The sequence below is a fragment of the Oncorhynchus tshawytscha genome, unplaced genomic scaffold, assembly GCF_018296145.1.
Source record: "Oncorhynchus tshawytscha isolate Ot180627B unplaced genomic scaffold, Otsh_v2.0 Un_contig_5398_pilon_pilon, whole genome shotgun sequence".
Taxonomy (NCBI): domain Eukaryota; kingdom Metazoa; phylum Chordata; class Actinopteri; order Salmoniformes; family Salmonidae; genus Oncorhynchus; species Oncorhynchus tshawytscha.
Window position 1 is genome coordinate 15,177 of NW_024608742.1, and position 27,898 is coordinate 43,074.

The 27,898-nt window shown below is 51.8% G+C and overlaps 1 protein-coding gene across 1 annotated transcript; it reads left to right on the forward strand.

Annotated features, from left to right (window-relative positions):
* The first annotated feature begins 1,035 nt into the window (after positions 1–1,035).
* LOC121843778 (unconventional myosin-XV-like) lies at positions 1,036–27,478 on the forward strand. The gene is made up of 11 exons (XM_042313593.1): positions 1,036–1,114; positions 2,227–2,357; positions 3,952–4,046; positions 4,178–4,255; positions 4,351–4,447; positions 4,525–4,685; positions 5,623–5,756; positions 15,644–15,777; positions 16,781–16,914; positions 26,510–26,656; positions 27,284–27,478. Exons 1-11 carry the CDS (start codon positions 1,053–1,055, stop codon positions 27,383–27,385), a joined length of 1,275 nt encoding a protein of 424 aa, XP_042169527.1. The 5' UTR covers positions 1,036–1,052; the 3' UTR covers positions 27,386–27,478.
* The last annotated feature ends 420 nt before the right edge of the window (positions 27,479–27,898 follow it).

Here is a 27,898-nt window from a genome sequence, read left to right on the forward strand (position 1 = left end):
TCAGACACACCTCTATAATTGTCAGGATGGTAGCCCACTTCCTCCCAACCTTAGATTGGGGAGGTCGAGGTCAGATGAATGTCAGATGAGAGCCTTCCGACACCAGCCCTAAAGGTTAGAAGGTGAGACAGGTTCAAGGTCAAAGAGCAGAAACAAGCAGACAGAAACATTACATGTTCCAGGAGAAATAAAATAACTAACTGAACAACAATATAAACACAACAGGTAAAGTGTTGGTCCCATGTTCCATGAGAAATAAAATAACTAACTGAACAACAATATAAACACAACAGGTAAAGTGTTGGTCCATGTTTTCAGGAAAATAAAATAACTAACTGAACAACAATATAAACACAACAGGTAAAGTGTTAGTCCATGTTTTCAGGAGAAATAAAATAACTAACTGAACAACAATATAAACACAACAGGTAAAGTGTTGGTCCCTTCAGGAGAAATAAAATAACTAGAACAGCAATATAAACTGCAACAGGTAGTGTTGGTCCCATGTTCCAGGAGAAATAAAATAACTAACTGAACAACAATATAAACACAGCAGGTAAAGTGTTGGTCCCATGTTCCATGAGAAATAAAAATAGCTACACTGAACAACAATATAAACACAACAGGTAAGTATTTGGTCCATGTTTCAGGGAAATAAAATAACTTCTTTGAACAGCAATATAAACACAGCTTGGTAGTGTTGTGTTTATATTGTTGTTCAGTTAGTTATTTTATTTCTCCTGGAACATGTAATGTGTTTCTGTCTGCTTGTTTCTGCTCTTTGACCTTGAACCTGTCTCACCTTCTTCACTCTGCAGCTGTGATGAAGTTCATGGGAGACTACCCTCTGAAGGACAGACAGAACAGGACCTGGTCTCAACGATCCTAAAGTACACACACACACACACACACACACACACACACGCACGCTCACTCGCTCACTCCAACATATATCTTCTACTTCTGAAAATGTGTGTGTGTGTGTGTGTGTGTGTGTGTGTGTGTGTGTGTGTGTGCGTGTGTGTCTCCAGCTCAGTGGGGAGTATGGTCTGATGAAAGATGAAGCCTACTGCCAGGTGATGAAACAGGTCACAGGAAACACCAGCTCCAAAACGTAAGAACCCTAACATTGACCTCTAACCTTGACCTCTAACCCTGACCTCTAACCTCTAGGGACAGTTGTCAGAGAGGCTGGAGGCTACTCTACATCCTGATTGTTATAGTTAGTGTATATCTGACCTCTGACCTCTAACCTTTAGAGACAGTTGTCAGAGAGGCTGGAGGCTACTCTACATCCTGACTGTTATAGGGTTAGTGTATATCTGACCTCTGACCTCTAACCTCTAGGGACAGTTGTCAGAGAGGCTGGAGGCTACTCTACATCCTGACTGTTATAGGGTTAGTGTATATCTGACCTCTGACCTCTAACCTCTAGGGACAGTTGTCAGAGAGGCTGGAGGCTACTCTACATCCTGACTGTTATAGGGTTAGTGTATATCTGACCTCTGACCTCTAACCTCTAGGGACAGTTGTCAGAGAGGCTGGAGGCTACTCTACATCCTGACTGTTATAGGGTTAGTGTATATCTGACCTCTGACCTCTAACCTCTAGGGACAGTTGTCAGAGAGGCTGGAGGCTACTCTACATCCTGACTGTTATAGGGTTAGTGTATATCTGACCTCTGACCTCTAACCTCTAGGGACAGTTGTCAGAGAGGCTGGAGGCTACTCTACATCCTGACTGTTATAGGGTTAGTGTATATCTGACCTCTGACCTCTAACCTCTAGGGACAGTTGTCAGAGAGGCTGGAGGCTACTCTACATCCTGACTGTTATAGGGTTAGTGTATATCTGACCTCTGACCTCTAACCTCTAGGGACAGTTGTCAGAGAGGCTGAGGCTACTCTACATCCTGACTGTTATAGGGTTAGTGTATATCTGACCTCTGACCTCTAACCTCTAGGGACAGTTGTCAGAGAGGCTGGAGGCTACTCTACATCCTGACTGTTATAGGGTTAGTGTATATCTGACCTCTGACCTCTAACCTCTAGGGACAGTTGTCAGAGAGGCTGGAGGCTACTCTACATCCTGACTGTTATAGGGTTAGTGTATATCTGACCTCTGACCTCTAACCTCTAGGGACAGTTGTCAGAGAGGCTGGAGGCTACTCTACATCCTGACTGTTATAGGGTTAGTGTATATCTGACCTCTGACCTCTAACCTCTAGGGACAGTTGTCAGAGAGGCTGGAGGCTACTCTATATCCTGACTGCGTTCCATCGCTGTTCTGAGGTCCTGAAGCCCTTCCTTTTAACGTTCCTGCTGGACGCCTGCTCTGGTCCTGGAGTCCACTACCAAGGTACCCTAACTATATCTAGAACCCTCCCTACCAGTTAGGATGTTATACCTGTCTGTCTGTCTGCTCTGGTCCTGGAGTCCACTACCAAGGTACCCTAACTATATCTAGAACCCTCCCTACCAGTTAGGATGTCTGTCTGTCTGTCTGTCTGCTCTGGTCCTGGAGTCCACTACCAAGGTACCCTAAATATATCTAGAACCCTCCCTACCAGTTAGGATGTTATACCTGTCTGTCTGTCTGCTCTGGTCCTGGAGTCCACTACCAAGGTACCCTAACTATATCTAGAACCCTCCCTACCAGTTAGGATGTTATACCTGTCTGTCTGTCTGCTCTGGTCCTGGAGTCCACTACCAAGGTACCCTAACTATATCTAGAACCCTCCCTACCAGTTAGGATGTTATACCTGTCTGTCTGTCTGCTCTGGTCCTGGAGTCCACTACCAAGGTACCCTAACTATATATAGAACCCTCCCTACCAGTTAGGATGTCTGTTATACCTGTCTGTCTGTCTGCTCTGGTCCTGGAGTCCACTACCAAGGTACCCTAAATATATCTAGAACCCTCCCTACCAGTTAGGATGTTATACCTGTCTGTCTGTCTGCTCTGGTCCTGTAGTCCACTACCAAGGTACCCTAACTATATCTAGAACCCTCCCTACCAGTTAGGATGTTATATCTGTCTGTCTCTCTGCTCTGGTCCTGTAGTCCACTACCAAGGCACCCTAACTATATCTATAACCTGTCTGTCTGTCTGTCTGTCTGTCTGCTCTGGTCCTGGAGTCCACTACCAAGGTACCCTAACTATATCTAGAACCTGTCTGTCTGCTCTAGTCCTGTAGTCCACTACCAAGGTACCCTAACTATATCTATAACCCTCCCTACCAGTCAGGATGTCTGTTAAACCTGTCTGTCTGTCTGCTCTAGTCCTGGAGTCCACTACCAAGGTACCCTAACTATATCTAGAACCCTCCCTACCAGTCAGGATGTCTGTCTGTCTGTCTGTCTGTCTGCTCTAGTCCTGGAGTCCACTACCAAGGTACCCTAACTATATCTATAACCCTCCCTACCAGTCAGGATGTCTGTCTGTCTGTCTGTCTGCTCTAGTCCTGTAGTCCACTACCAAGGTACCCTAACTATATCTATAACCCTCCCTACCAGTCAGGATGTCTGTCTGTCTGTCTGTCTGCTCTAGTCCTGTAGTCCACTACCAAGGTACCCTAACTGTCTGTCTGCCTGCCTGTCTGCCTGCTCGCTCTAGTGATTGGCTGTGGTTGTTGATTGACAGGTATAGCCAAGGCGTGTGATTGGCTGTGGTTGTTGATTGACATGTATAGCCAAGACGTGTGATTGGCTGTTGTTGTTCATTGACAGGTTTAGCCAAGGCGTGTGATTGGCTGTTGTTGTTGATTGACAGGTATAGCCAAGGCGTGTGATTGGCTGTGGTTGTTGATTGACAGGTATAGCCAAGGCGTGTGATTGGCTGTGATTGGCTGTGGTTGTTGATTGACAGGTATAGCCAAGGCGTGTGATTGGCTGTGGTTGTTGATTGACAGGTATAGTCAAGGCGTGTGATTGGCTGTGGTTGTTGATTGACAGGTATAGCCAAGGCGTGTGAGCAGAACCTGAGGAGGACCTTCCAGTACGGAGGAAGAATCGAACACCCCAACAGCATGGAGCTGAAGGCCATGCTGGTACACACACACACAGGGCTCACAGCTATGCTCGTCAGTCTCAGTATCTCCTCAACCAATCACAGGTCTCCTCTCTGATTGCCTTGCTCTCTGATTGGCTATCTGTCTGTGCCCTGTGATTGGTTGTGCAGGCTGGGCGGAGCTCCAAGAGACAGTTGTTCCTCCTACCAGGCGGCATCGAGAGACACCTCAAAATCAAGACCTGCTCGGTGAGTACACACACACACACACACACACACACACATCAGTGTCGTAGGATAGGCCTATTTTCAAATTGCGCGTGTGTGTGTGTGTGTGTGTGTAGGTGTCTCTGGATGCTATAGAGGAGCTATGTAATGACATGGGACTGCACAGACTGGAGGCCATGGATGAGTACGCTGTATTTGTGGTCACACACCGAGGTGAGCCTCACACACACACACACACACAAAGGGTAAAAGCTGAAAGCGGGTCGAGTAACGTGTCTTTCTGCCTGCAGGTCAGAATGTCCGTCCCCTCAATAAGAGGGAGTACATCCTGGACATTACTACGGAGGCGGAGACAGTGGACAGTAACTACAGCCTGTGGTTCAGGAGGGTCATCTGGACACAGCCGCTTAAATTTGACAACGAGCTTTGTGTCACCATGCATTATAACCAGGTATAACAACACTATGATGCATTATAGCCAGGTATAACACTGTGATGTATTACAGGCAAGTATAACAACACTATGGTGCATTATAACCAGGTATAGCAACACTACGATGCATCATAACCAGGTATCACACTATGATGTATTACAGGCAGGTATAACGACACTATGATGCATTATAACCAGGTATAACACTATGATGCACTACAACCAGGTATAACAACACTATGATGCATTATAACCAGGTATAACAGCACTACGATGCATTATAACCAGGTATAGCAACACTACAATGCATTATAACCAGGTATAGCAACACTACGATGCATTATAACCAGGTATAACAACACTATGATGCATTACAGGCAGGTATAACAACACTATGATGCATTATGACCAGGTATAACACTATGATGCATGATAACCAGGTATCACAGCACTATGATGCATTATAACCAGGTATCACAGCACTATGATGCATTATAACCAGGTATAACAACACTACAGGAAGTCCAGGATGTTCTAGGTGTTACCAGACTACCAGACTATCTGAAGGCCTGTGTTCTACGTTCTATGTGTTACCAGCCTCTCTGAAGGCCTGTGTTCTAGGTGTTACCAGACTATCTGAAGACCTGTGTTCTAGGTGTTACCAGACTCTCTGAAGACCTGTGTTCTAGGTGTTACCAGACTCTCTGAAGGCCTGTGTTCTATGTTCTAGGTGTTACCAGACTATCTGAAGACCTGTGTTCTAGGTGTTACCAGACTCTCTGAAGGCCTGTGTTCTATGTTCTAGGTGTTACCAGACTCTCTGAAGGCCTGTGTTCTAGGTGTTACCAGACTCTCTGAAGACCTGTGTTCTATGTTCTAGGTGTTACCAGACTATCTAAAGGCCTGTGTTCTAGGTGTTACCAGACTATCTAAAGGCCTGTGTTCTATGTTCTAGGTGTTACCAGACTATCTGAAGGCCTTGCTGAGTGTGGTTCCTCAGAGTAAAGCCAGTGAGCAGCAGCTGCAGCAGTTGGCCAAGCTGGCGGCATTACAACACCGTGCTAAAGATACTGTCTTCCTGCCCACCATGTAAGAACACACACACACATATAATATAACTAGATAATACAGATATCTGACATGTGTAAATGATACAGATAACAAACATGTAAATATAACTAGATAATACAGATATCTAACATGTGTAAATATAACTAGATAATACAGATGTCTGACATGTGTAAATATAACTAGATAATACAGATAACTAGATTATACAGGTATCTAACGTGTAAATATATGTAACGGTTTTCTAGTGGTGATGAAGGAGAGTCGGACCAAACTGCAGCGTGTCGATTGCGATCCATATTTATTAAACAAAACGTAAACACGACTAAACACTAAACACTACAAAACAATAAACGTAAATGAAAACCGAAAACAGCCTATCTAGTGCAAACTAACAGAGAGTACAAGTAAGACACTAAGGACAATCACCCACGACAAACTCAAAGAATATGGCTGCCTAAATATGGTTCCCAATCAGAGACAACGATAAGCACCTGCCTCTGATTGAGAACCACTCCAGACAGCCATAGACCTTGCTAGACAACCCACTAAGCTAGAATCCCAATACCACCACCAAAACCCCAAGACAAACACACCACAATTACAAAAACCCCATGCCACACCCTGGCCTGACCAAATACATAAAGATAAACACAAAATACTTTGACCAGGGCGTGACAGAACCCCCCTAAGGTGCGGACTCCCGAACGCACCTCAAAACAATAGGGAGGGTCCGGGTGGGCGTCTGTCCATGGTGGCGGCTCCGGCGCGGACGTGGACCCCACTCCTTTAATGTCTTAGTCCCCTCTCCCTTCGCCCCTGGATAGTCCACCCTCGCCGCCGACCATGGCCTAGTAGTCCCCACCCAGAACCCCACTGGACTGAAGGACAGCTCGGGACCGAGGCAGCTCGGGACTGAGGGGAAGCTCGGGAGTGAAAGCTCAGGAGTGAGAGAAAGCTCAGGAGTGAGAGGAAGCTCAGGAGTGAGAGGAAGCTCAGGAGTGAGAGGAAGCTCAGGAGTGAGAGGAAGCTCAGGAGTGAGAGGAAGCTCAGGAGTGAGAGGAAGCTCAGGAGTGAGAGGAAGCTCAGGCAGGTAGATAGATCTACCAGCTCCTGGCTGGCTGGTGGTTTCAGCAGATCCTGGCTGACTGGCAGATCCTGGCTGACTGACAGATCTGGAAGAGTCTGGTTGACTGGCAGATCTGGAAGAGTCTGGTTGACTGGCAGATCTGGAAGAGTCTGGTTGACTGGCAGATCTGGAAGAGTCAGGTTGACTGGCAGATCTGGAAGAGTCTGGTTGACTGGGCAGATCTGGAAGAGTCTGGTTGACTGGCAGATCTGGAAGAGTCTGGTTGACTGGCAGATCTGGAAGAGTCTGGTTGACTGGCAGATCTGGAAGAGTCTGGTTGACTGGCAGATCTGGAAGAGTCTGGCTGACTGGCAGATCTGGAAGAGTCTGGCTGACTGGCAGATCTGGAAGAGTCTGGCTGACTGGCAGATCTGGCGGCGCTGGGCAGACTGGCGGCGCTGGGCAGACTGGCGGCGCTGGGCAGACTGGCGACGCTGGGCAGACTGGGGGCACTGGCGGCGCTGGGCAGACTGGCGGCACTAGCTGCTCCATATAGGCTGACAGCTCTGGCGGCTTCTTACAGACTGACCGCTCTGGCGGCTCCGTGCTGACTGGCAGCTCCTTGCAGACTGGCAGCTCCTTACAGACTGACAGCTCCGTGCAGACTGGCAGCTCCTTGCAGACTGGCAGCTCCTTGCAGACTGGCAGCTCCTTGCAGACTGGCAGCTCCATGCAGACTGGCAGCTCCATGCAGACTGGCTGCTCTATGCAGACTGACAGCTCTGGCTGCTTCATGCAGACTGACATCTCTGGCTGCTCCATGTAGACTGGCTGCTTCATGCAGACTGGCAGCTCGGGCTGCTTCATGTAGACTGACAGCTCTGGCTGCTCCATGCGGACTGACAGCTCTGGCTGCTCCATGTAGACTGACTGCTTCATGCAGACTGGCAGCTCGGGCTGCTTCATGTAGACTGACAGCTCTGGCTGCTCCATGCAGACTGACAGCTCTGACTGTTCCATGCAGACTGACAGCTCTGGCTGCTTCATGCAGACTGGCAGCTCTGGCTGCTCCATGTAGACTGGCTGCTTCATGCAGACTGGCAGCTCGGGCTGCTTCATGTAGACTGACAGCTCTGACTGCTCCATGCGGACTGACAGCTCTGGCTGCTCCATGCAGACTGGCTGCTTCATGCAGACTGGCAGCTCTGGCTGCTCCATGCAGACTGACAGCTCTGGCTGCTCCTTGCAGACTGGCAGCTCTGGCTGCGCTAAACAGGCGGGAGGCTCCGGCAGCGCTGTAGAGGAGGAAGGCTCTGGCTGCGCTAAACAGGCGGGAGACTCCGGCAGCGCTGGAGATGAGGAAGGCTCTAACAGCGCTAGATAGGCGGGAGACTCCGGCAGCGCAGGAGAGGAGAAAGGCTCTGGCTGCGCTAAACAGGCGGGAGGCTCCGGCAGCGCTGTAGAGGAGGATGGCTCTGGCTGCGCTGAACAGGCGGGAGGCTCCGGCAGCGCTGTAGAGGAGAAAGGCTCTGGCTGCGCTAAACAGGCGAGGCACACTGAAGGCCTGGTGCGTGGTGCTGGAACTGGTGGTACTGGATCGAGGACACGCACAGGAAGCCTGGTGCGGGGAGCTGCTACCGGAGGGCTGGGGTGTGGAGGTGGTACTGGATAGACCGGACCGTGCAGGCGCACTGGAGCTCTTGAGCACCGAGCCTGCCCAACCTTACCTGGCTCGATGCCCACTCTAGCCCGGCCGATACGAGGAGCTGGAATATATCGAACCGGGCTGTGCACCCGCACTGGAGACACCGTGCGCTCCACAGCATAACACGGTGCCTGCCCGGTCTCTCCAGCCCCGGTAAGCACAGGGAGTTTGCGCAGGTCTCCTACCTGGCATAGCTATACTCCCTGTAAGCCCCCCAAGAATTTTTGGGGCTGACTCCCGGGCTTTCTTGCCAACCGTGTTCCCTCGTATCGCCGGCTCCTCTCTCCGGCTGCCTCTGCTCTCCTAAGTGCCTCCACCTGTTCCCATGGAAGGCGATCCCTTCCCGCCAGGATCTCCTCCCATGTGTAGCAACCCTTGCCATCCAATATATCGTCCCATGTCCAATCCTCATTGCGCCGCTGTTGCTGCCTTTGTTGCCTCTCCTCTTTCGGCTGCTCCTGCCTGTTGACACGCCGCTTGGTCCGTTGGTGGTGGGTGATTCTGTAACGGTTTTCTAGTGGTGATGAAGGAGAGTCGGACCAAACTGCAGCGTGTCGATTGCGATCCATATTTATTAAACAAAACGTAAACACGACTAAACACTAAACACTACAAAACAATAAACGTAAATGAAAACCGAAAACAGCCTATCTAGTGCAAACTAACAGAGAGTACAAGTAAGACACTAAGGACAATCACCCACGACAAACTCAAAGAATATGGCTGCCTAAATATGGTTCCCAATCAGAGACAACGATAAGCACCTGCCTCTGATTGAGAACCACTCCAGACAGCCATAGACCTTGCTAGACAACCCACTAAGCTAGAATCCCAATACCACCACCAAAACCCCAAGACAAACACACCACAATTACAAAAACCCCATGCCACACCCTGGCCTGACCAAATACATAAAGATAAACACAAAATACTTTGACCAGGGCGTGACAATATAACTAGATGATACAGATAACTAGATAATACAGATAACTAACATGTGTAAATATAACTAGATAATACAGATGTCTGACATGTGTAAATATAACTAGATAATACAGATGTCTGACATGTGTAAATATAACTAGATAATACAGATAACTAGATTATACAGGTATCTAACGTGTAAATATAACTATATAATACAGGTCTGACATGTGTAAATATAACTAGATGATACAGATAACTAACATGTGTAAATATAACTAGATAATACAGATATCTGACATGTGTAAATATGACTAGATAATACAGATGTCTGACATGTGTAAATATAACTAGATAATACAGATATCTGACATGTGTAAATATAACTAGATAATACAGATATCTGACATGTGTAAATATAACTAGATGATACAGATAACTAGATAATACAGATATCTGACATGTGTAAATATAACTAGATAATACAGATATCTGACATGTGTAAATATAACTAGATGATACAGATAACTAGATAATACAGATATCTGACATGTGTAAATATAACTAGATAATACAGATGTCTGACATGTGTAAATATGACTAGATAATACAGATAACTAGATAATACAGATATCTGACATGTGTAAATATAACTAGATAATACAGATGTCTGACATGTGTAAATATAACTAGATAATACAGATGTCTGACATGTGTAAATATGACTAGATAATACAGATAACTAGATAATACAGATATCTAACATGTGTAAATATATGTAACGGTTTTCTAGTGGTGATGAAGGAGAGTCGGACCAAACTGCAGCGTGTCGATTGCGATCCATATTTATTAAACAAAACGTAAACACGACTAAACACTAAACACTACAAAACAATAAACGTAAATGAAAACCGAAAACAGCCTATCTAGTGCAAACTAACAGAGAGTACAAGTAAGACACTAAGGACAATCACCCACGACAAACTCAAAGAATATGGCTGCCTAAATATGGTTCCCAATCAGAGACAACGATAAGCACCTGCCTCTGATTGAGAACCACTCCAGACAGCCATAGACCTTGCTAGACAACCCACTAAGCTAGAATCCCAATACCACCACCAAAACCCCAAGACAAACACACCACAATTACAAAAACCCCATGCCACACCCTGGCCTGACCAAATACATAAAGATAAACACAAAATACTTTGACCAGGGCGTGACAGAACCCCCCTAAGGTGCGGACTCCCGAACGCACCTCAAAACAATAGGGAGGGTCCGGGTGGGCGTCTGTCCATGGTGGCGGCTCCGGCGCGGGACGTGGACCCCACTCCTTTAATGTCTTAGTCCCCTCTCCCTTCGCCCCTGGATAGTCCACCCTCGCCGCCGACCATGGCCTAGTAGTCCCCACCCAGAACCCCACTGGACTGAAGGACAGCTCGGGACCGAGGCAGCTCGGGACTGAGGGGAAGCTCGGGAGTGAGAGAAAGCTCAGGAGTGAGAGAAAGCTCAGGAGTGAGAGGAAGCTCAGGAGTGAGAGGAAGCTCAGGAGTGAGAGGAAGCTCAGGAGTGAGAGGAAGCTCAGGAGTGAGAGGAAGCTCAGGAGTGAGAGGAAGCTCAGGAGTGAGAGGAAGCTCAGGCAGGTAGATAGATCTACCAGCTCCTGGCTGGCTGGTGGTTTCAGCAGATCCTGGCTGACTGGCAGATCCTGGCTGACTGACAGATCTGGAAGAGTCTGGTTGACTGGCAGATCTGGAAGAGTCTGGTTGACTGGCAGATCTGGAAGAGTCTGGTTGACTGGCAGATCTGGAAGAGTCAGGTTGACTGGCAGATCTGGAAGAGTCTGGTTGACTGGCAGATCTGGAAGAGTCTGGTTGACTGGCAGATCTGGAAGAGTCTGGTTGACTGGCAGATCTGGAAGAGTCTGGTTGACTGGCAGATCTGGAAGAGTCTGGTTGACTGGCAGATCTGGAAGAGTCTGGCTGACTGGCAGATCTGGAAGAGTCTGGCTGACTGGCAGATCTGGAAGAGTCTGGCTGACTGGCAGATCTGGCGGCGCTGGGCAGACTGGCGGCGCTGGGCAGACTGGCGGCGCTGGGCAGACTGGCGACGCTGGGCAGACTGGGGGCACTGGCGGCGCTGGGCAGACTGGCGGCACTAGCTGCTCCATATAGGCTGACAGCTCTGGCGGCTTCTTACAGACTGACCGCTCTGGCGGCTCCGTGCTGACTGGCAGCTCCTTGCAGACTGGCAGCTCCTTACAGACTGACAGCTCCGTGCAGACTGGCAGCTCCTTGCAGACTGGCAGCTCCTTGCAGACTGGCAGCTCCTTGCAGACTGGCAGCTCCATGCAGACTGGCAGCTCCATGCAGACTGGCTGCTCTATGCAGACTGACAGCTCTGGCTGCTTCATGCAGACTGACATCTCTGGCTGCTCCATGTAGACTGGCTGCTTCATGCAGACTGGCAGCTCGGGCTGCTTCATGTAGACTGACAGCTCTGGCTGCTCCATGCGGACTGACAGCTCTGGCTGCTCCATGTAGACTGACTGCTTCATGCAGACTGGCAGCTCGGGCTGCTTCATGTAGACTGACAGCTCTGGCTGCTCCATGCAGACTGACAGCTCTGACTGTTCCATGCAGACTGACAGCTCTGGCTGCTTCATGCAGACTGGCAGCTCTGGCTGCTCCATGTAGACTGGCTGCTTCATGCAGACTGGCAGCTCGGGCTGCTTCATGTAGACTGACAGCTCTGACTGCTCCATGCGGACTGACAGCTCTGGCTGCTCCATGCAGACTGGCTGCTTCATGCAGACTGGCAGCTCTGGCTGCTCCATGCAGACTGACAGCTCTGGCTGCTCCTTGCAGACTGGCAGCTCTGGCTGCGCTAAACAGGCGGGAGGCTCCGGCAGCGCTGTAGAGGAGGAAGGCTCTGGCTGCGCTAAACAGGCGGGAGACTCCGGCAGCGCTGGAGATGAGGAAGGCTCTAACAGCGCTAGATAGGCGGGAGACTCCGGCAGCGCAGGAGAGGAGAAAGGCTCTGGCTGCGCTAAACAGGCGGGAGGCTCCGGCAGCGCTGTAGAGGAGGATGGCTCTGGCTGCGCTGAACAGGCGGGAGGCTCCGGCAGCGCTGTAGAGGAGAAAGGCTCTGGCTGCGCTAAACAGGCGAGGCACACTGAAGGCCTGGTGCGTGGTGCTGGAACTGGTGGTACTGGATCGAGGACACGCACAGGAAGCCTGGTGCGGGGAGCTGCTACCGGAGGGCTGGGGTGTGGAGGTGGTACTGGATAGACCGGACCGTGCAGGCGCACTGGAGCTCTTGAGCACCGAGCCTGCCCAACCTTACCTGGCTCGATGCCCACTCTAGCCCGGCCGATACGAGGAGCTGGAATATATCGAACCGGGCTGTGCACCCGCACTGGAGACACCGTGCGCTCCACAGCATAACACGGTGCCTGCCCGGTCTCTCCAGCCCCCGGTAAGCACAGGGAGTTTGCGCAGGTCTCCTACCTGGCATAGCTATACTCCCTGTAAGCCCCCCCCCAAGAATTTTTTGGGGCTGACTCCCGGGCTTTCTTGCCAACCGTGTTCCCTCGTATCGCCGGCTCCTCTCTCCGGCTGCCTCTGCTCTCCTAAGTGCCTCCACCTGTTCCCATGGAAGGCGATCCCTTCCCGCCAGGATCTCCTCCCATGTGTAGCAACCCTTGCCATCCAATATATCGTCCCATGTCCAATCCTCATTGCGCCGCTGTTGCTGCCTTTGTTGCCTCTCCTCTTTCGGCTGCTCCTGCCTGTTGACACGCCGCTTGGTCCGTTGGTGGTGGGTGATTCTGTAACGGTTTTCTAGTGGTGATGAAGGAGAGTCGGACCAAACTGCAGCGTGTCGATTGCGATCCATATTTATTAAACAAAACGTAAACACGACTAAACACTAAACACTACAAAACAATAAACGTAAATGAAAACCGAAAACAGCCTATCTAGTGCAAACTAACAGAGAGTACAAGTAAGACACTAAGGACAATCACCCACGACAAACTCAAAGAATATGGCTGCCTAAATATGGTTCCCAATCAGAGACAACGATAAGCACCTGCCTCTGATTGAGAACCACTCCAGACAGCCATAGACCTTGCTAGACAACCCACTAAGCTAGAATCCCAATACCACCACCAAAACCCCAAGACAAACACACCACAATTACAAAAACCCCATGCCACACCCTGGCCTGACCAAATACATAAAGATAAACACAAAATACTTTGACCAGGGCGTGACAATATAACTAGATGATACAGATAACTAGATAATACAGATAACTAACATGTGTAAATATAACTAGATAATACAGATGTCTGACATGTGTAAATATAACTAGATAATACAGATGTCTGACATGTGTAAATATAACTAGATAATACAGATAACTAGATTATACAGGTATCTAACGTGTAAATATAACTAGATAATACAGATGTCTGACATGTGTAAATATAACTAGATGATACAGATATCTAACATGTGTAAATATAACTAGATAATACAGATGTCTGACATGTGTAAATATAACTAGATAATACAGATAACTAGATAATACAGATGTCTGACATGTGTAAATATAACTAGATAATACAGATATCTAACATGTGTAAATATAACTAGATGATACAGATAACTAGATAATACAGATGTCTAACATGTGTAAATATAACTAGATAATACAGATATCTAACATGTGTAAATATAACTAGATAATACAGATAACTAGATAATACAGATGTCTAACATGTGTAAATATAACTAGATAATACAGATATCTAACATGTGTAAATATGACTAGATAATACAGATAACTAGATAATACAGATATCTGACATGTGTAAATATAACTAGATAATACAGATGTCTAACATGTGTAAATATAACTAGATAATACAGATGTCTGACATGTGTAAATACAACTAGATAATAGTTATACCTGTCTGTCTGCTCTGGTCCTGACTGGTACCTGAATCCAATCGAGAATCTGTGGAAAGAACTGAAAACTGCTGTTCACAAATGCTCTCCATCCAACCTCACTGAGCTCGAGCTGTTTTGCAAGGAGGAATGGGAAAAAATGTCAGTCTCTCGATGTGCAAAACTGATAGAGACATACCCCACGCGACTTACAGCTGTAATCGCAGCAAAAGGTGGCGCTACAAAGTATTAACTTAAGGGGGCTGAATAATTTTGCACGCCCAATTTTTCAGTTTTTGATTTGTTAAAAAAGTTTGAAATATCCAATAAATGTCGTTCCTCTTCATGATTGTGTCCCACTTGTTGTTGATTCTTCACAAAAAAAATACAGTTTTATATCTTTATGTTTGAAGCCTGAAATGTGGCAAAAGGTCGCAAAGTTCAAGGGGGCCGAATACTTTCGCAAGGCACTGTATAACTAGATAATACAGATATCTGACATGTGTAAATATAACTAATTAATACAGATAACTGACATGTGGGGCGGCAGGGTAGCCTAGTGGTTAGAGAGTTGGACTAGTAACCGGAAGGTTGCAAGTTCAAACCCCCGAGCTGACAAGGTACAAATCTATGCCACTTTGTTTACATACTCATCTCATATGTATATACTGTACTCGATATCAGCTACTGTATCTTGCCTATGCTGCTCTGTACCATCACTCATTCATATATCCTTATGTACATATTCTTTATCCCCTTACACTGTGTATAAGACAGTAGTTTTGGAATTGTTAGTTAGATTACTTGCTCGTTATTACTGCATTGTCGGAACTAGAAGCACAAGCATTTCGCTACACTCGCATTAACATCTGCTAACCATGTGTATGTGACAAATAAAATTTGATTTGATTTGATTTTTGATTTGATTTGATTTTATTTGAATCTGTCATTCTGTCCCTGAACAGGCACTGTTCCTAGGCCGTCATTGAAAATAAGAAGTTGTTCTTAACTGACTTGCCTGGTTAAATAAAGGTTAAATAAATAAATAAAAAATAAAATAACTAGATAATACAGATATCCCCCTCCTCTCCTCTCCTCTCCTCTCCTCTCCTCTCCTCTCCTCTCCTCTCCTCTCCTCTCCTCTCCTCTCCTCTCCTCTCCTCTCCTCTCCTCTCCTCTCCTCTCCTCTCCTCTCCTCTCCTCTCCTCTCCTCTCCTCTCCTCTCCTCTCCTCTCCTCTCCTCTCCTCTCTGTAGTGGTGAGGTCCAGGAGTATGTCCCCTCCCAGCTCTACATCAGACAGCCTCCTCAGCCCTGGCTCAACATGGTCACTCAGCATATGCAGCAGGTCTCTCCTCTGAGTCCTCACCAGGCCAGGGCTCAGTTCCTCGGTACGGGATGGATTCATTCATTGACAATATATATAGTGCCCACTATGAACCCCTGTCGAACTTCACATAATGTGTGTTTCTCTGTGTGTGTGTGTTTCTCTTTGTGTGTGTGTCTCACTGTGTGTGTGTCTCTCTATGTGTGTGTGTCTCTGTGTGTGTGTCTCTCTATGTGTGTGTGTCTCTGTGTGTGTGTCTCTGTGTGTGTGTGTGTCTCTGTGTGTGTGTGTGTGTCTCTGTGTGTGTGTCTCTGTGTGTGTGTGTGTTTCTCTTTGTGTGTGTGTCTCACTGTGTGTGTGTCTCTCTATGTGTGTGTGTCTCTGTGTGTGTGTCTCTGTGTGTGTGTGTGTCTCTGTGTGTGTGTGTGTGTGTGTGTCTCTGTGTGTGTGTGTGTCTCTGTGTGTGTGTGTCTCTGTGTGTGTGTCTCTCTATGTGTGTGTGTCTCTGTGTGTGTGTCTCTGTGTGTGTGTGTGTCTCTGTGTGTGTGTGTCTCTGTGTGTGTGTGTCTCTGTGTGTGTGTCTCTCTATGTGTGTGTGTCTCTGTGTGTGTGTCTCTGTGTGTGTGTGTGTCTCTGTGTGTGTGTGTGTGTGTGTGTCTCTGTGTGTGTGTGTGTCTCTGTGTGTGTGTGTGTCTCTGTGTGTGTGTCTCTCTATGTGTGTGTGTCTCTGTGTGTGTGTCTCTGTGTGTGTGTGTGTGTCTCTGTGTGTGTGTGTGTCTCTGTGTGTGTCTCTGTGTGTGTGTCTCTGTGTGTGTGTCTCTGTGTGTGTGTGTGTCTCTGTGTGTGTGTGTGTCTCTGTGTGTGTGTGTGTCTCTGTGTGTGTGTGTGTCTCTGTGTGTGTGTGTGTCTCTGTTTGTGTGTGTGTCTCTGTGTGTGTGTGTTTCTCTTTGTGTGTGTGTCTCTGTGTGTGTGTGTGTCTCTGTGTGTGTCTCTGTGTGTGTGTGTCTCTGTGTGTGTGTCTCTGTGTGTGTGTGTCTCACTGTGTGTGTGTTTCTCTGTGTGTGCAGGTCTGGTCAGTGCGTTCCCCATGTTTGGTTCCTCCTTCTTCTACATCCAGTCCAGCAGCAACATCTCCATCCTGGCTCCCTGTGTGTTGGCTGTCAACCAGAACGGACTGCACTTCCTACACAAGGACTCACATGTACGACTAGAGACTGCTTCTGTCTCTGTTTTTAAACACTTCTACGTTCACCTGTATGCTACCATGACGACAGAGGCATAAATATCATACCCCCTCAAAATGCTAACCTCCCCTGTTATTGTAATGGTGAGAGGTTAGCATGTCTTGGAGGTATGATATAAAATGCTAACCTCCCTGTTATTGTAATGTAATGGTGAGAGGTTAGCATGTCTTGGGGATATAATATAAAATGCTAACCTCCCTGTTATTGCAATGGTGAGAGGTTAGCATGTCTTGGGGTATGCTATTTCTACGTCTGTAACTTTATCACTCATCATTTTTCACAATTAATTTAGGACTGTCTGTAACTAATCATCTGTCTCCCTATCTCTTTCTCTCTCTATCTCTCATCTTTCTCCCCCTCCCTCCCTCCCTCCTCCCTCCCTCCCTCCCTCCCTCCCTCCCTCCCTCCCTCCCTCCCTCCCTCCCTCTTTCTCTCTATCTTTCCTCTATATCTCTCATCTTTCTCCCCTCCCTCCCTCCCTCCCTCCCTCCCTCCCTCCCTCCCTCCCTCCCTCCCTCCCTCCCTCCCTCCCTCCCTCCCTCCCTCCCTCCCTCCCTCCCTCTATATCTCTCACCTTTCTCCCCTCCCTCCCTCCCTCCCTCCCTCCCTCCCTCTTTCTCTCTCTATCTTTCCTCTATATCTCTCATCTCCCTCCCTCCCTCCCTCCCTCCCTCCCTCCCTCCCTCCCTCCCTCCCTCCCTCCCTCCCTCCCTCCCCTCTTTCTCTCTCTATCTTTCCTCTCTATATCTCTCATCTTTCTCCTCCCTCCTCCCTCCCTCCCTCCCTCCCTCCCTCCCTCCCTCCCTCCCTCCCTCCCTCTTTCTCTCTCTATCTTTCCTCTCTACATCTCTCATCTTTCTCCTCCCTCCCTCCCCTCCCTCCCTCCCTCCCTCCCTCCCTCCCTCCCTCCCTCCCTCCCTCCCTCCCTCCCTCCCTCCCTCCCTCCCTCCCTCCCTCTATATCTCTCACCTTTCTCCCCTCCCTCCCTCCCTCCCTCCCTCCTCCCTCCCTCCCTCCCTCCCTCCCTCTTTCTCTCTCTATCTTTCCCTCTATATCTCTCATCTCCCTCCCTCCCTCCCTCCTCCCTCCCTCCCTCCCTCCTCCCTCCCTCCCTCCTCCCTCCCTCCCTCCCTCCCTCCCTCCCTCTTTCTCTCTCTATCTTTCCTCTATATCTCTCATCCTCCCTCCCTCCCTCCCTCTCCCCTCCCTCCCTCCCTCCTCCCTCCCTCCCTCCCTCCCTCCCTCTTTCTCTCTCTATCTTTCCTCTCTATATCTCTCATCTTTCCCTCCCTCCCTCCCTCCCTCCCTCCCTCCCTCCCTCCCTCCCTCCCTCCCTCCCTCCCTCCCTCCCTCCCTCCCTCTTTCTCTCTCTATCTTTCCTCTCTACATCTCTCATCTTTCTCCTCCCTCCCTCCCTCCCTCCCTCCCTCCCTCCCTCCCTCCCTCCCTCCCTCCCTCCCTCCCTCTATATCTCTCATCTTTCCCCTCCCTCCCTCCCTCCCTCCCTCCCTCCCTCCCCCTCCCTCCCTCCCTCCCTCCCTCCCTCCCTCCCTCCCTCTATCTTTCCTCTCTATCTCTCATCTTTCTCCTCCCTTCCTCCCTCCCCTCCCGCCCTCCTCCCTCCCTCCTTCCTTCCCTCCCTCCCTCCCTCCCTCCCTCCCTCCCTCCCTCCCTCCCTCCCTCCCTCCCTCTTTCTCTCTATCTTTCCTCTATATCTCTCATCTTTCTCCCCTCCCTCCCTCCCTCCCTCCCTCCCTCCCTCCCTCCCTCCCTCCCTCCTCTATATCTCTCACCTTTCTCCCCTCCCTCCCTCCCTCCCTCCCTCCCTCCCTCTTTCTCTCTCTATCTTTCCTCTATATCTCTCATCTCTCCTCCCTCCCTCCCTCCCTCCCTCCTCCCTCCCTCCCTCCCTCCCTCCCTCTTTCTCTCTCTATCTTTCCTCTCTATATCTCTCATCTTTCTCCTCCCTCCCTCCCTCCCTCCCTCCCTCCCTCCCTCCCTCCCTCCCTCCCTCCCTCTTTCTCTCTCTATCTTTCCTCTCTACATCTCTCATCTTTCTCCTCCCTCCCTCCCTCCCTCCCTCCCTCCCTCCCTCCCTCCCTCCCTCCCTCCTCCCTCCCTCCCTCTCTTTCTCTCTATCTTTCCTCTATATCTCTCATCTTTCTCCCTCCCTCCCTCCCTCCCTCCCTCCCTCCCTCCCTCCCTCCCTCCCTCCCTCCCTCCCTCCCTCCCTCCCTCCCTCCCTCCCTCCCCTCTATATCTCTCACCTTTCTCCCTCCCTCCCTCCCTCCCTCCCTCCCTCCCTCCCTCTTTCTCTCTCTATCTTTCCTCTATATCTCTCATCTCCCCTCCCTCCCTCCCTCCCTCCCTCCCTCCCTCCCTCCCTCCCTCCCTCCCTCTTTCTCTCTCTCTATCTTTCCTCTCTATATCTCTCATCTTTCTCCTCCCCTCCCTCCCTCCCTCCCTCCCTCCCTCCCTCCCTCCCTCCCTCCCTCCCTCCCTCCCTCCCTCTTCTCTCTCTCTATCTTTCCTCTCTACATCTCTCATCTTTCTCCTCCCTCCCTCCCTCCCTCCCTCCCTCCCTCCCTCCCTCCCTCCCTCCCTCCCTCCCTCCCTCTATATCTCACCTTTCTCCCTCCCTCCCTCCCTCCCTCCCTCCCCTCCCTCCCTCCCTCTTTCTCTCTCTATCTTTCCTCTATATCTCTCATCTCCCTCCCTCCCTCCCTCCCTCCCTCCCTCCCTCCCTCCCTCCCTCCCTCCCTCCCTCCTCCCTCTTTCTCTCTCTATCTTTCCTCTCTATATCTCTCATCTTTCCCCTCCCTCCCTCCCTCCCCTCCCTCCCTCCCTCCCTCCCTCCCTCCCTCCCTCCCTCCCTCCCTCTTTCTCTCTCTATCTTTCCTCTCTACATCTCTCATCTTTCTCCTCCTCCCTCCCTCCCTCCCTCCCTCCTCCTCCCTCCCTCCCTCCCTCCCTCCCTCCCTCCCTCCCTCCCTCCCTCCCTCTATATCTCTCATCTTTCCCCTCCCTCCCTCCCTCCCTCCCTCCCTCCCCCCTCCCTCCCTCCCCCCTCCCTCCCTCCCTCCCTCTATCTTTCCTCTCTATATCTCTCATCTTTCTCCTCCCCTTCCTCCCTCCCCCCCTCCGCCCTCCCTCCCTCCCTCCCTCCCTCCCTCCTCCCTCCCTCCCTCCCTCCCTCCCTCCCTCCCTCCCTCTATCTTTCCTCTCTCTTTCCTCTCTATATCTCTCATCTTTCTCCCCTCCCTCCCTCCCTCCCTCCCTCCCTCCCTCCCTCCCTCCCTCCCTCTATCTTTCCTCTCTCTTTCCTCTCTATATCTCTCATCTTTCTCCCCCTCCCTCCCTCCCCCTCCCATCTCCCTCCCTCCTTCCTTCCCTCCCTCCCTCCCTCCCTCCCTCCCTCCCTCCCTCCCTCCCTCCCTCCCTCCCTCCCTCCCTCCCTCTATCCTCTCTCTTTCCTCTCTATATCTCTCATCTTTCTCCCCCCTCCCTCCCTCCCTCCCTCCCTCCCTCCCTCCCTCCCTCCCTCCCTCCCTCCCTCCCTCCCTCCCTCCCTCCCTCTTTCTCTCTCTTTCCTCTCTATATCTCTCATCTTTCCCCTCCCTCCCTCCCTCCCTCCCTCCCTCCCTCCCCTCTCTCTTTCTCTCTATCTTTCCTCTATATCTCTCATCTCCCTCCCTCCCTCCCTCCCTCTCTCTTTCTCTCTATCTTTCCTCTATATCTCTCATCTCCGCCCTCCCTCCCTCCCTCCTTCCTTCCCTCCTCCCCTCCCTCCCTCCCTCCCCTCCCCTCCCTCCCTCCCTCCCTCCCTCCCTCCCCCTCCCTCCCTCCCTCCCTCCCTCTTTCTCTCTATCTTTCCTCTATATCTCTCATCTTTCTCCCCTCCCTCCCTCCCTCCCTCCCTCCCTCCCTCCCTCCCTCCCTCCCTCCCTCCCTCCCTCCCTCCCTCCCTCCCTCCCTCCCTCCCTCCCTCTATATCTCTCACCTTTCTCCCCTCCCTCCCTCCCTCCCTCCCTCCCTCCCTCTTTCTCTCTCTATCTTTCCTCTATATCTCTCATCTCCCCCTCCCTCCCTCCCTCCTCCCTCCCTCCCTCCCTCCCTCCCTCCCTCCCTCCCTCCCTCCCTCCCTCCCTCCCTCCCTCCCTCCCCTCTTTCTCTCTCTATCTTTCCTCTCTATATCTCTCATCTTTCTCCTCCCTCCCTCCCTCCCTCCCCCCTCCCTCCCTCCCTCCCTCCCTCCCTCCCTCCCTCCCTCCCTCCCTCCCTCCCTCCCTCCTCTTTCTCTCTCTATCTTTCCTCTCTACATCTCTCATCTTTCTCCTCCCTCCTCCTCCTCCCTCCCTCCCTCCCTCCCTCCTCCCTCCCTCCCTCCCTCCCTCCCTCCTCTATATCTCTCACCTTTCTCCCCTCCCTCCCTCCCTCCCTCCCTCCCTCCCTCCCTCCCTCCCTCTTTCTCTCTCTATCTTTCCTCTATATCTCTCATCTCCCTCCCTCCCTCCCTCCCTCCCTCCCTCCCTCCCTCCCTCCCTCCCTCCCTCCTCTTTCTCTCTCTATCTTTCCTCTCTATATCTCTCATCTTTCTCCTCCCTCCCTCCCTCCCTCTATATCTCTCACCTTTCTCCCCTCCCTCCCTCCCTCCCTCCCTCCCTCCCTCTTTCTCTCTCTATCTTTCCTCTATATCTCTCATCTCCCTCCCTCCCTCCCTCCCTCCCTCCCTCCTCCCTCCCTCTTTCTCTCTCTATCTTTCCTCTCTACATCTCTCATCTTTCTCCTCCCTCCCTCCCTCCCCTCCTCCTCCCTCCCTCCCTCCCTCCCTCCCTCCCTCCCTCCCTCCCTCCCTCCCTCCCTCCCTCTATATCTCTCACCTTTCTCCCTCCCTCCCTCCCTCCCTCCCTCCCTCTTTCTCTCTCTATCTTTCCTCTATATCTCTCATCTCCCTCCTCCCTCCCTCCCTCCCTCCCCTCCCTCTTTCTCTCTCTATCTTTCCTCTCTATATCTCTCATCTTTCTCCTCCCTCCTCCCTCCCTCCCTCCCTCCCTCTCCCTCCCTCCCTCCCTCCCTCCCTCTTTCTCTCTCTATCTTTCCTCTCTACATCTCTCATCTTTCTCCTCCCTCCCTCCCTCCCTCCCTCCCTCCCTCCCTCCCTCCCCTCCCTCCCCTCCCTCCCTCCCTCCCTCCCTCCTCTATATCTCTCACCTTTCTCTCCCTCCCTCCCTCCCTCCCTCCCTCCCTCCCTCCCTCCCCTCTTTCTCTCTCTATCTTTCCTCTATATCTCTCATCTCCCTCCCTCCCTCCCTCCCTCCCTCCCTCCCTCCCTCCCTCCCTCCCTCCCTCCCTCTTTCTCTCTCTATCTTTCCTCTCTATATCTCTCATCTTTCCCCCTCCCTCCCTCCCTCCCTCCCCTCCCTCCCTCCCTCCCTCCCTCCCTCCTCCCTCCCTCCCTCCCTCCCTCCCTCCCTCCCTCTTTCTCTCTCTATCTTTCCTCTCTACATCTCTCATCTTTCTCCTCCCTCCTCCCTCCCTCCCTCCCTCCCTCCCTCCCTCCCTCTATATCTCTCACCTTTCTCCCCCTCCCTCCCTCCCTCCCTCCCTCCCTCCCTCTTTCTCTCTCTATCTTTCCTCTATATCTCTCATCTCCCTCCCTCCCCTCCCTCCCTCCCTCCCCTCCCTCCCTCCCTCCCTCCCTCCCTCCCTCCCTCCCTCCCTCCCTCCCTCCCTCTTTCTCTCTCTATCTTTCCTCTCTATATCTCTCATCTTTCTCCTCCCTCCCTCCCTCCCTCTATATCTCTCACCTTTCTCCCCTCCCTCCTCCCTCCCTCCCTCCCTCCCTCCCCTCTTTCTCTCTCTATCTTTCCTCTATATCTCTCATCTCCCTCCCTCCCTCCCTCCCCCCTCCCTCCCTCCCTCCCTCCCTCCCTCTTTCTCTCTCTATCTTTCCTCTCTACATCTCTCATCTTTCTCCTCCCTCCCTCCTCCCTCCCTCCCTCCCTCCCTCCCTCCCTCCCTCTATATCTCTCCTTTCTCCCCTCCCTCCCTCCCTCCTCCCTCCCTCTTTCTCTCTCTATCTTTCCTCTATATCTCTCATCTCCCTCCCTCCCTCCCTCCCTCCCTCCCTCCCTCTTTCTCTCTCTATCTTTCCTCTCTATATCTCTCATCTTTCTCCTCCCTCCCTCCCTCCCTCCCTCCCTCCCTCCCTCCCTCCCTCCCTCCCTCCCTCCCTCCCTCCCTCCCTCCCTCCCTCCCTCCTCTTTCTCTCTCTATCTTTCCTCTCTACATCTCTCATCTTTCTCCTCCCTCCCTCCCTCCCTCCCTCCCTCCCTCCCTCCCTCCCTCCCTCCCCCTCCCTCCCTCCCTCCCTCCCTCTATATCTCTCACCTTTCTCCCCTCCCTCCCTCCCTCCCTCCCTCCCTCCCTCCCTCTTTCTCTCTCTATCTTTCCTCTATATCTCTCATCTCCCTCCCTCCTCCCTCCCTCCCTCCCTCCCTCCCTCCCTCCCTCCCTCCCTCCCTCTTTCTCTCTCTATCTTTCCCTCTATATCTCTCATCTCCCTCCCTCCCCCTCCCTCCCTCCCTCCCTCCCTCCCTCCCTCCCTCCCCTCCCTCCCTCTTTCTCTCTCTATCTTTCCTCTCTACATCTCTCATCTTTCTCCTCCCTCCCTCCCTCCCTCCCTCCCTCCCTCCCTCCCTCCCTCCCTCCCTCCCTCCCTCCCTCCCTCCCTCCCTCCCTCTATATCTCTCATCTTTCCCCCTCCCTCCCTCCCCCCTCCCTCCCTCCCCCCCTCCCTCCCTCCCTCCCTCCCTCCCTCCCTCCCTCCCTCCCTCCCTCCCTCCCTCCCTCCCTCTATCTTTCCTCTCTATATCTCTCATCTTTCTCCTCCCTTCCTCCCTCCCCCTCCGCCCTCCCTCCCTCCCTCCTTCCTTCCCTCCCTCCCTCCCTCCCCTCCTCCCTCCCCCCTCCGCCCTCCCTCCCTCCCTCCTCCTTCCCTCCCTCCCTCCCTCCCTCTTTCCCTCCCTCCCTCCCTCCCTCCCTCCCTCCCTCCCTCCCTCCCTCCCTCCCTCCCTCCCTCTATCTTTCCTCTCTCTTTCCTCTCTATATCTCTCATCTTTCTCCCCCTCCCTCCCTCCCTCCCTCCCTCCCTCCCTCCCTCCCTCCCTCCCTCCCTCTATCTTTCCTCTCTCTTTCCTCTCTATATCTCTCATCTTTCTCCCCCTCCCTCCCTCCCCCTCCCGCCCTCCCCTCCCTCCTTCCTTCCCTCCCTCCCTCCCTCCCTCCCTCCCTCCCTCCCTCCCTCCCTCCCCTCCCTCCCTCCCTCCCTCCCTCTATCTTTCCTCTCTCTTTCCTCTCTATATCTCTCATCTTTCTCCCCCTCCCTCCCTCCCTCCCTCCCTCCCTCCCTCCCTCCCTCCCTCCCTCCCTCCCTCCCTCCCTCTTTCTCTCTCTTTCCTCTCTATATCTCTCATCTTTCCCCTCCCTCCCTCCCTCCCTCCCTCCCTCCCCCTCCCTCCCTCCCTCCCTCCCTCCCTCCCTCCCTCCCTCCCTCCCTCCCTCCTCTCTCTTTCTCTCTATCTTTCCTCTATATCTCTCATCTCCCTCCCTCCCTCCCTCCCTCTCTCTTTCTCTCTATCTTTCCTCTATATCTCTCATCTCCCGCCCTCCCTCCCTCCCTCCTTCCTTCCCTCCCTCCCTCCCTCCCTCCCTCCCTCCCTCCCCCTCCCTCCCTCCCTCCCCTCCCTCTTTCTCTCTATCTTTCCTCTATATCTCTCATCTTTCTCTCCCTCCCTCCCTCCCTCCCTCCCTCCCTCCCTCCCTCCCTCCCTCCCTCCCTCCTCTATATCTCTCACCTTTCTCCCTCCCTCCCTCCCTCCCTCCCTCCCTCCCTCTTTCTCTCTCTATCTTTCCTCTATATCTCTCATCTCCCTCCCTCCCTCCCTCCCTCCCTCCCTCCTCCCTCCCTCCCTCCCTCCCTCCCTCCCTCCCTCCCCCTCCCTCTTTCTCTCTCTATCTTTCCTCTCTATATCTCTCATCTTTCTCCTCCCTCCCTCCCTCCCTCCCTCCCTCCCTCCCTCCCTCCCTCCCTCCCTCCCTCCCTCTATATCTCTCACCTTTCTCCCCTCCCTCCCTCCCTCCCTCCCTCCCTCCTCTTTCTCTCTCTATCTTTCCTCTATATCTCTCATCTCCCTCCCTCCCTCCCTCCCTCCCTCCCTCCTCCCTCCCTCCCTCCCTCCCTCCCTCCCTCCCTCTTTCTCTCTCTATCTTTCCTCTCTATATCTCTCATCTTTCCTCTCCCTCCCATCTCCCTCCCTCCCTCCCTCCCTCCCTCCCTCCCTCCCTCCCTCCCTCCCTCTTTCTCTCTCTATCTTTCCTCTCTACATCTCTCATCTTTCTCTCCCTCCCTCCCTCCCTCCCTCCCTCCCTCCCTCCCTCCCTCCCTCCCTCCTCCCTCCCTCTATATCTCTCATCTTTCCCCTCCCTCCCTCCCTCCCTCCCCCCCTCCTCCCTCCCTCCCTCCCTCCCTCCCTCTATCTTTCCTCTCTATATCTCTCATCTTTCTCCTCCCTTCCTCCCTCCCCCCCCCCTCCCTCCCTCCCTCCCTCCTTCCTTCCCTCCCTCCCTCCCTCCCTCCCTCCCTCCCTCCCTCCCTCCCTCCCTCCCTCCCTCCCTCCCTCCCTCCCTCCCTCTTTCTCTCTATCTTTCCTCTATATCTCTCATCTTTCTCCCCCTCCCTCCCTCCCTCCCTCCCTCCCTCCCTCTTTCTCTCTCTTTCCTCTCTATATCTCTCATCTTTCCCCTCCCTCCCTCCCTCCCTCCCTCCCTCCCTCCCTCCCTCCCTCCCTCCCTCCCTCCCTCCCTCCCTCCCTCTCTCTTTCTCTCTATCTTTCCTCTATATCTCTCATCTCCCTCCCTCCCTCCCTCTCTCTTTCTCTCTATCTTTCCTCTATATCTCTCATCTCCCTCCCTCCCTCCCTCCCTCCCTCCCTCCCTCCCTCCCTCCCTCCCTCCCTCCCTCCCTCCCTCCCTCCCTCCCTCCCTCCCTCCCTCCCTCCCTCCCTCCTGTAATAAATGTTATTCCAGCTTTTATGTTTCTCTCTCAGGACTCTGTCTCCCTCTGTCTCCCAGCTTATCGCCCAGCCATACACTAACAGTGTGTGTGTGTGTTTCTCTCTCAGGACTCTGTCTCCCTCTGTCTCCCAGCTTATCGCCCAGCCATACACTAACAGTGTGTGTGTGTGTTTCTCTCTCAGGACTCTGTCTCCCTCTGTCTCCCAGCTTATCGCCCAGCCATACACTAACAGTGTGTGTGTGTGTGTTTCTCTCTCAGGACTCTGTCTCCCAGCTTACCACCCAGCCATACACTAACAGTGTGTGTGTGTGTGTGTGTGTGTGTTTCTCTCTCAGGACTCTGTCTCCCAGCTTACCACCCAGCCATACACTAACAGTGTGTGTGTGTGTGTTTCTCTCTCAGGACTCTGTCTCCCAGCTTACCACCCAGCCATACACTAACAGTGTGTGTGTGTATGTGTTTGTCTGTGTGTTTAGGAGGCCACGGCGCGTTACCCTCTGAATGAGATCCAGTCCACCAGAACCCAGAGACCAACAGGAGGCTCCAGCTCCTCCTATCCCTACGTAGACATTCTGCTAGGAGACCTGCTGACACAGCGAATCACGCAGCTGCAGCTGGAACAGGTCTGTGTGTCTGTGTTGAAACAACGTTGTGTCTGTGTTGAAACAACGTTGTGTCTGTGTTGAAACAACGTTGTGGCTGTGTTGAAACAATGTTGTGTCTGTGTTGAAACAATGTTGTGTCTGTGTAGAAACAATGTTGTGTCTGTGTTGTAACAACGTTGTGTCTGTGTAGAAACAATGCTGTGTCTGTGTTGAAACAATGTTGTGTCTGTGTAGAAACAATGTTGTGTCTGTGTAGAAACAATGTTGTGTCTGTGTAGAAACAATGTTGTGTCTGTGTAGAAACAATGTTGTGTCTGTGTAGAAACAATGTTGTGTCTGTGTTGAAACAACGTTGTGGCTGTGTTGAAACAATGTTGTGTCTGTGTTGAAACAATGTTGTGTCTGTGTTGAAACAATGTTGTGTCTGTGTTGTAACAATGTTGTGTCTGTGTTGAAACAATGTTGTGTCTGTGTTGAAACAATGTTGTGTCTGTGTTGAAACAATGTTGTGTCTGTGTTGAAACAATGTTGTGTCTGTGTTGAAACAATGTTGTGTCTGTGTTGAAACAATGTTGTGTCTGTGTTGTAACAATGTGTTGAAACAATGTTGTGTCTGTGTTGTAACAACGTTGTGTCTGTGTCTAGGGTCTGGAGCTGTGTCGGGTCATTGCCATGCACATGGAAAACATGCTGTCTGTCCGGGAGAAGAGACTCACCCTGCCACCGAGTGAGATCACTCTGTTATAACACTGTCTGTCAGTCAGTCAGTCTGTCTGTCTGTCTGTCAACCAGCTACTCAGTCAGTCAGTCAGTCAGTCAGTTAGTCTTTCAGTCAACCAGCTACTCAGTCAGTCAGTCAGTCTGTCAGTCCGGGAGAAGAGACGTTAGAAGTTGGTAGATGGTGGTAGTTAGTGGTAGATGGTGATAGATGGGGTAGTTAGTAGTAGATGGTGTTAGAAGGTGGTAGATGGTGGTAGTTAGTTGTAGATGGTGGTAGTTTGTGGTAGATGGTGGTAGTTTGTGGTAGATGGTGGTAGTTAGTGGTAGATGGTGGTAGTTGGTGGTAGATGGTGATAGATGGTGGTAGATGGTGTTAGAAGGTGGTAGATGGTGGTAGATAGTGGTAGATGGGGTAGTTAGTAGTAGATGGTGGTAGTTAGTGGTAGAAGGTGGTAGATGGTGGTAGTTAGTGGTAGATGGTGATAGATGGTGGTAGATGGTGATAGATGGTGGTAGATGGTGGTAGATAGTGGTAGATGG